Genomic DNA, 9,473 nt, shown 5'->3' with positions numbered 1-9,473 from the left:
CTCCTAGACAATTCCTGTTTTGCATCCAAGACAATCTAAGAGATCTGACTCAAATCCAAGAATGTTAACTTTGTCACTTATATATAATAAGCTCTAAGACACACATAGGACTAGGTTATAGTAAAGTAGCTGGAAAAGCAGGCTAAGGATTAGGAGGAGAATAAGAATGGATAGGTTTACTAGAAAGGCTGACTGTATGTTCTAAAGGATCAGAAGCTGTAAGAGAACATTGTCTAAGCTTATTATAACAATCTAACTATAGAACATCTGAGTCAACACAAAATACAGGAACTTATTACTCAGAACTACTAGTAGCTAGGAATGTAGAGGGAAATCCTAAAGTATGTAACTAGTTACAATATGTACTAACAGACTAAGGCCTACTAGACAAGGGTTTAGACTCTCTTACATTTGTATTAGATTCTGGATCACTCTTAGGAAGAAGTCTTAGTAGACCTGATTAGTAAGCTACCTGAGTCTCAGGGTTACAACACTATCTGTATGATTGTTGACTGATTCTCTAAGCAAGTCTACACAGTTCTAACCTAAACAGAACTCACTTCTGAAAGTATAGTATATATTTATCAGGATTATGTCTTCTAGTTGTACAGACTCTCTCAGAAGCTTATTTATGATTGTAGACTACAATTTAAGTTGAAATTCATGTAGGACTTGTATACACTTCTTAGAATTCAAGAGAACCCTTCTACTACATATTACTCACAGACTGACAGTCAAACTGAGTGAGTCAATCAGGAGATTGAGCTCTATCTCTAAATGTTTATTAATCATTAACAGTCAGACTAGTCTGAATAGTTAGTTCTGACAGAATTTGTACACAATAACTAGTAACACTCTACAACAGGACAGTCCCTATTCTTCCTTAATCATAAGAGACATTCATACTAGGGAACAGTTTCAAACCAGAACAGTAGTTCTGAATCTGTAACAGACTTTACAGAATGGATACACAAGACTAGGAAAGACACACAAGCTCTTTTAGAGAAGGTAGTATAGGTAATAAAGTAGAACTACAATCAGAAGAGATTTGTAGCTAAGGATTACTAGCCTAAGGACAAAGTTATACTAGAAGCTACTAACCTGACTACAGATTGCTTAATGAAGAAGTTGGACAATAAGCACTTTAAACCCTTTGTTATTAAAAAGAAGGTTAGCACCTCTGCCTACAAACTCTAACTTCTAACAATATAGAAGTACATACACTTAGTGTTTAACAAGGTTCTACTGTCTTAGTACTATAATCCAGGTTTTCCTTTATAATAAAGACCCCTACTACCTCTACCAGAACTCATCAGTTCTGAACCAGAGTATAAAGTAGAGTATATAGTAGATACTAAGCTAGTATACAGAAAGCTCAAGTTCCTTATCTACTAGAAGGGATACTCAGTTGAAGAACACACTTGAGAACCTGCTAAGAATCTCACCTATACTACTAAGACAATCTGAGACTTTTATTAACTTCATCTGAGTGCTCTACATTAACTCTGCCTTACAGATTTCTAAACCCTACTATTCTAACTTATGTCTAAACTGCTAACCAAGTCTAATGTTTACTAATCAGGATGATTGGTTTTAGAGGGGGGGTAATGTTACAGTTCTCTACTCTCATACCTTTAGTTCTAAGGGTTCTACACTCTTCTGTACTAGAACTCAGGACTTCTGTCTCTTAAGAGTACTGTTTATAAACTATATATATACTAACTCTTACTACTACTCTTCCTTACTTTATTATTCCATTCCTTTGACCACTCCTTCATTCTTTGTTCATTCTATAGTCTCTTACCCTTTGTCTATCCCTTTATTCTTTGTACCTTTATCTTTGACCTTCCTTTCTTTCATTCTTTGTAACTTATCATTCTTAGTAGCTTATACTCCCTGAGTACTCTTGTATAGTTTAGTATATATAAGTGTACAAGATCAGACTGGTTCTGTAGTCTTGATCTTGTCTACTCTAGGTAGTTCTATACTTTTAGACTCACTCTATATACTCTACTCTTGTCTTACTCTCTCTCTCTATCTGTTCTACAAGTTCTGACTACATTCTAGTATTTGTATTCTGTATTTCTGTTGTGTAGAATAGTTGTAGCCTGGGTCCCCTTACTAAGCCTTCAGGTCCCCTCTATACTGTTGCTAACATTTACTAGAACTTATTAGTTCCAAACCAGAATACAAAGTAGAGTATATAGTAAATACTAAGCTACTGTGTAGAAAACTCAAATTCCTTATTTATTAGAAAGGGTACCTAGTTGAGGAGCACACTTAGAAACCTGCTGAGAACCTTACTCATACTCTTAAGATAATCTAAGACTTCTATCAGCTTCATTCTAGTACTCTACACAAACTCAGTCTTACAGATTTCTAAGCCCTACCATTCTAACTTATGTTTAAACTACTAACCAAGCCTAATGTTTACTAATTAGAATGATTAGTTTTAGAGGGAGGGTAATGTTACAGTTCTCTACTCTTGTACCTTCAGTTCTAAGGGTTCTACACTCTTCTATACTAGAACTCAGGACTTCTGTCCCTTAAGAGTGTTATTTATAAACTATATACATACTAACTCTTACTACTACCCCTCCTTACTTTATCATTCTATTCCTTTAACTACTCTTTCATTCTTTGTTCATTCTATAGTCTCTTACCCTTTGTTTATCTCTTTATTCTTTGTTCCTTTATCTTTAACCTTCCTTTCTTTTATTCTTTATAGCTTATCATTCTTAGTAACTTATACTCTCTAAGTACTCTTGTGTAGTTTAATATATATAAGTGTATAAGATCAGACTAGTCCTGTAGTCTTAATCTTGTTTACTCTAGATAGTTCTATACTCTTAAACTTACTTTATACACTCTACTCTTGTCTCACTCTCTCTCTCTGTCTGTTCTACAAGTTCTGACTACATTCTAGTACTTACATTCTGTATTTCTGTTATGTAGGATAGTTGTAGCCTAGGTCCCCTTACTAAGCCTTTAGGTCCCTTCTACACTATTACTAACAGTACCTTTATAAGACTTCTAACACTCATATGTGTTATAAAGTTTACATAAATTGTATCAGTTATTGTTTTCATTATATAATAATACAAAACATTACCTGTATATATACTAGTATTATTAGAGGAAGGGGGATTGTACTCTAGATAGTCTGAGAGTATTATAATAGTAAGTATACTATGTGTTAGAATACAAACATTTATTAGTATATATAGTATAAACTAGGTGTCAAGCTAAGCTTAACATTACACCCTTTTAGTAAAGAGGTTCTATATATAGTCTACTATATATGGTAATCCCTTACATAATGTTAAGCTTAGAGTAGTTAGGGGTTTGATTCTAATGTAGGGTTGTCTGTAAGTAAAAGTATTAGGCTAAGAATAAGTTTTCTAAAAGGGGGGGAGTGAATTTCTTAGTTGCTTAGAATACTAGGGCTAGGACTCTATATTAGAATATCTCTCCCTACCTCTAAAGACTGTCAAGGTTAAGTTAGAAATAGTAACCCTTAGGGTCAAACTTTATATACTAGTTATATAAGAACACATAACTCTAGAGAGGAGAGTAATGTTAGAACACAAACATTTATTAGTATATATAGTATAGACCAGATGTTAAGCTAAGCTTGACATTGTACCCTTTTAGTAAAGAGGTTCTATGTATAGTCTACTATATATGGTAATCTCTTACACTATGTATACATAAGTGTTATATTTTGTATCTCTTTATACTAGCCAACTTTTCTGTTCCCTCAAAGAACTTTATAATGTTAGAGTCCTTTATTATAGTATTAACAAAGGTATACATTATAAACAACATTATAATAAGTTTAGGAGGAGAGAGAGGTCTAGGGCTTGGTAGGCTAGTAGGAGGTAAAGGCATTCTGTAAGAGTAAGTATGTAGAGGCATTTAATAAGTACTAAGACTTATAACCTTTTAACAAGTATAGTAGGAGTACTCTAAATACTCTCTCTCTTATTAAGACATTAAGTAAGTGTCTGCCTTATATACTATATAGTAACATCTGATAGTCTAAGACATTCCAAGTATAGTAACTCTACATAAGGTAATTAAGGATTTTCTAATCTAGAGTACAATCTAATACCTTTTTACATACTGTTTAAGGGTTGAAGCATTCTTCAAGCACTATTATCAGCTGAGAGATAAACATATTAAAGTGTATATAGTTTACTAATATAGTATTAGTAATGTTGTTAACTATACACACATAAATAGCCTTAGCTATCTCCCTCTTAACTTTGTTCTGTAGTTCATCCTTTAGTAAGTGTTTGAAGTATGTAGCTGTAACACTAGAAACAATACAGTAGTACTACATCTTATAGTTTGCTTCAGTCTTAAGCATTATAATGTTTTGACTAAAGTATTTAAGTATGTTAGCTAGTTTGTAGTATGTGTTAGTGTAAGAGGGAACCATCTTACTAAGTTAATGTGGGCAGAGAGTGTAAGGCTCATAACCTGTAAAAAGAGAAGGTATACAAGGACAAGGGGCAAGGTAATGATTGACTACTTAGTGTCTTTTGTCCTTATATTGTATGTATTCTAACTAAGACATTATAAAGTCATTGTCTTGTAATAAACTCATCATCTTGTAATAGAAAGTCTGCTACTTTGTATTACTTGTTAGACTGTGTTCAGTGTAATAGTGTAGCAAGTTCATACTGTAGTATACTGTATGTTACATTCATCTGACTAGACAGACCTTATGTTCAAATATATATATACACTTTCATAGAAATATAATAAGCCTTTACTGTCTGAGACTGACTGTGATTGAGAACAAAGAAGATGAATAATCTCATACTTTTTATTACATACTTATTGTACAATACAAAGGGATGCTACTTATGTAGTCATTAGTACTAGTACTTAGTAACATTACATTTAGAGTTATACTAGTTTATACACCCACTTACTATATACATGTATACTCTACTTTGTCAATTATACTAAACCAACTATCAGTTCCTACTAGATCTAGTAATCAATCAAGCAAAGCAGAATGGTTTTGTGTATATATATTACATACTACTTTCTTATGAAGCTAGTATAACTGTACAGTAAAAACTGATATAATGTCTGAACTATCTGGTTTAGAGCTGAAAGCAACATTAAGACAAGGTACTCTGGATAATTGTGAGTCTACACAAATATATTGTGTAGGTACAACAATGTTGTTAATGTACTTTTAATACAGATCCTATACTGTTAACTGGATACAATAAGACTATGAAAGTTAGTGCTACTAGTATACAGTCTACATTTTGTGAGTACACTTCTACTATATTGACAGCTACTAATTGGAAGGTAATATACACTGGAAACTCATTTTCTATAGCTTATAGAAAGGATGGCTTTTGTATATTTGCAAATGGGGAGATTTGTTATAATTTTATTAATATGTATAGATTTCCAGGATTTTCAGCTAATGAACAGAAGAGGAGGCTGGAATTATTCATAACTATAATAGACTACTTGCTTGAACATTATAGAAAGTATTATATATATCTGAGTACAGAACAAGAAGAGATAAAGAGAATATTAGAGTAAAAGAAAGGTAAGGTACAAGAGGAGATAAAGAGACTATAGACATAAGAGGACTGAAAGAGAAAGGAAGAGCAGGGACAGTTGTACTTAATATTTAATACTATTATTCTCTGCCTGAAAGAATTCATACAATATATTCTGAGAGAAAATCAAACAGGAATAGACTAAATACAATATAAGGAATGTTCTCACAAAAAGTAAAGTTAAAAGTACAGGTAATAAAGGTTCTAACAAATAATGACTCAGGCATTTTTACTAGTAATAGTTATAAAGTGCACTTTTAGTTGTTTAATATAATACATGCTAGAAACAGTATAAAATGAATTATAAGAGTATATACTAAAAGTAAGGTATAAGTAAATGATTCAATTAAAGTACAAATATGACACTTGTGTATTTCTATTATTAATGTTTAGGAATAAAGAGGATGAGTTAATCAGTTAGAGTCTGTTAGTAGATTAAGGAAATCTGTTATAACTAGTATATTATAAACAAAAAGATAGTAAAAAAATATGGAAAAAGTTACAAAGAAAGAGAGAGAATGTAAATTTCACTTCTGGCTTAGTATTAATTGACACATAGTGTAAGATACACGTCTGATAAACTCGACAAGCTAGTCACGTCACGGTCACAACCCCTCGCTTACCAAATTAGGAAGGCCCCTTACAGCGAAATTTCAGAGTGTAACTTCAACTTGAAGTTTTGCCTCAGCCAAAGATGATTCTATATAATACAGAGAAGAGAATCTTGCCTATTTTCAGATAGAATTAAATATTACAACAATAAAATATTTGACTATTACAGGCTGTATCTATAATTTTGTAGCTTTGTCAAGATGATTACACCATCCGATCATTATGACAAATACTATATATTATAAATGCTATTATGTAATATACATATATAGCAGTTATTTGTCATATATCCTTATCTAATGGTGGCGAAATCTGAAGGAAAAAAATTTAAAAATTAACCAGACTGCTGGAAAAGTATAATTACAGCATTTAGAGTAAAAAACATAGTTTGCAAAATAACTCAGCCAATATTCACTTTTAATAAATTCTGTTCCATCATTTTGTAGAGAAGGCTTAATACAACAAATCAATGGTGCTACTTTTTGAGTTTTGGGTCTCTGGATGGACGAGTTTCGTGCTCATTGTGGAGGCTGCATTAGGAAGGTAAGGTTACATCACATGAATCACACAGCTTGTCAAGTTTATCAGACGCATATCTTAACAAGTCTAGGAGATACATTACAGTAGTCTACTAATACATATAAACCAATTAGTAAGTAAGTATCTAGCAATTTGTAGTATTAAACACAATAAAGAAGCTGTATTACAACACATATTGAAATACAGACCTGCCTGATCAAACTGTTATTTACACTTGATATTACTTTGTTCCAAAGTACTTAATAAATAGGTATAAACTGTCTAGAAACTCACAAAAGTCAGGTGAAACTGTAGACTGGTTCGATAGTTAGTCATGTACAACAGGATCATTAGAGGTGTTGTATCTTTGCAACTCATCAATCTATAATTGATGTACTCAAAGTTGATAAGCAATCATACCATGTATATGCTTTGCTTGTACAGTAATGTACTCTTCATATGCCTATAAATATTCTCCCTACATCTGTTTTGTACTGTAGTAAACAAAGCCCACCAGCATTATGTCTGAACACTATGCAAGAAACAACTCTTCTGCAGGCAACTCCAATATAGCGTTGGAAAGGTTGAAAAGCACATTGAGGGATGGTACTCTGTCTGACTGTGAGTTTGTATTAACCCATTATGAGTCTGTATGTACTGTACATATTTAAAATTCTTACCTGGATACATGTAGATCTTGTTCTTCTGACTGGAAGCAGGGAAACAGAGGCAGTCTACCCTACTGTATTCATGCAAGTAGAAGACAAAAACGTGCCGGGTGGTCGCAAACCTCTAGCAAGCGCTACGTTTGAACCCAGTAAATTTGATGTATCAGAGGTCCCAGATACAGTCACAGGCTTGCAGGCAGCAAACGGTGAGCAATGTCTTTGTCTCTTGAGATATCAGAACCATGCTTATTGTGAAATATGTACTTTAACCATAGACTACAGGGAGAACTGTGTCTTCGCAATCGGAGACAAAACGTGTAAATGCTTTGCTTCGGTTGAGAGAAAGCCAGCCTGGTCAAAAGATGAAAAGAAGAGGAAGATAAGACTGTTTCTGGTCTTATTGAATACATTGATGGCACATTATATTGCCTGTCATAAAAGTGGCGCAAGCGAAGAGCAGAATGAGTTAAACAGAATTATCCACGCAAAAAGAAGAGTTGTGGAAGGGCAAGAGAAGGCAATAGGGTAAAAGCATGGAGGCGCGAGCCAGACAAAAACAGACAGAAAATGTAGTTCTGTTTGTTAATCGTTGCAGGCAGACTAACATGTCTAGTAGTATTTAAGAAATGTATACTGTACATGAGAGCTTGCCTGTCTTTTGAAATGAAGAATGAAATTGAACAATTTAGATTAATACAGGTGCTAACTATGCGGTATGAATGTCAGATGTGGGCGGCTCTAAACCCGTCTCAAGCTGTCAAGACCCTAGGTTGTATGATATAAAATCATTGTAGAAGAGAGACAGAGAGATAAAAACAAGAGGAATGAGGGAAAAGATGCAGCCAGAACAGCCTCAGCATACTGCTATCCTTCTTAGCTTATGCGTGAACAGGCTAGAGAGGGTCGCCATACAAGGTGTGAGTAAGATAAATGACAGGCCTGTGAAGCGGACAGAGTGAGCTGGGGGTATGATTAAGTCTAGCTTGAAGAAGTTCTTTATCTGCAAGAAAAAAAATAAAAGTTAGTCGATACAGAGGGGGTAGGGGAAGAGAGAGCAAGGGGAAGGAAGTGCAGACTAGTCAATAGTGGCATAGTCTTGGAGGACAAACTTACAGAAGAGCTACTTTGCGATTTTCTCGTTACGATAAGTATGCTTGTTGATTGGACCAATCCTCAAGAGATTCGTTGCTTACGCCGCACCCATGGCATTCTTTTTCACCTTACCTAAACGGATATAGGGCTGTATGTGATACATTGCTGATTTGATTCAGCATTGATGTGATTCGTGCCCGCACTTTGCCAGTTCTCTATCGGACAAAGTGAAGCGTCTCGTATCTATTAATTTACCTCCAATCGGCTTCGTATCAAGATTCATTGTCGCAGGTACAGAGCCAACCACGTAGCAAGCATCATGTCTGAAAGCAAACAAAACCCTCCTGTTAATTAGGGATCCGAGTGTACCGTATACGGGTACGACCGTACTCTGTACGGGCCTGTACGGGGTACGGTCGTAAAAATACGACCGTTTTTTGAGTTCTAGGACACAAGTACGGCTACGGTGTGTACCGTATACAGCCGTATACGGTAATACGCTTGTAAATACAAATTTAATATTATATTAATAGAAAGAAATAATTAATATACTTTAAAATCGTTAAAAAGGCCTATTATTACTTTATATGTATGTCCCTATCAAATTAGCACTTGTTACACCCATTTTCATCAATATATTCAGTAAATCTGAAATATAATTTGTATAAAGTAATAAAAGATAGTCACATGACTAACTATTTTGAGAAGATACACATGGGGCATTTCACAATTCCTTACCTTAAAAAATAACTTACATAATGATAAACATTATTTGTAATTTAATTTACCACTTGTGGTTAATAGCAATTGTGAATAAAATTTAAAATTTTCTTTAAACAAAAACTAGAAATTATTGTTAACATTTCTTCATTTGTGAAATCTTAAAATAAATAGAGATAATAATCTAAAACATAATTTCAAAATAAAATTAGAAATTTTCTTTTGAATTTTTTGTTATTCCTCTGTACTAGTAATGAAAAAATTT

The 9,473-nt window shown here is 33.6% G+C and overlaps 1 protein-coding gene across 1 annotated transcript; it reads left to right on the top strand.

The window, feature by feature from the left end:
* Nucleotides 1-7,249: 7,249 nt before the first annotated feature.
* FOMMEDRAFT_28326 (uncharacterized protein) lies at nucleotides 7,250-7,925 on the top strand (the record flags this gene model as incomplete). The annotated part of the gene is made up of 3 exons (XM_007266240.1): nucleotides 7,250-7,349; nucleotides 7,423-7,602; nucleotides 7,672-7,925. 3 exons carry the CDS (start codon nucleotides 7,250-7,252, stop codon nucleotides 7,923-7,925), a joined length of 534 nt encoding a protein of 177 aa, XP_007266302.1.
* Nucleotides 7,926-9,473: the final 1,548 nt, after the last annotated feature.

Source organism: Fomitiporia mediterranea (genome assembly GCF_000271605.1).
Source record: "Fomitiporia mediterranea MF3/22 unplaced genomic scaffold FOMMEscaffold_6, whole genome shotgun sequence".
Classification (NCBI taxonomy): domain Eukaryota; kingdom Fungi; phylum Basidiomycota; class Agaricomycetes; order Hymenochaetales; family Hymenochaetaceae; genus Fomitiporia; species Fomitiporia mediterranea.
Note: the sequence above shows the minus strand (reverse complement) of the source record. Positions and strands in the feature narration are given on the sequence as shown.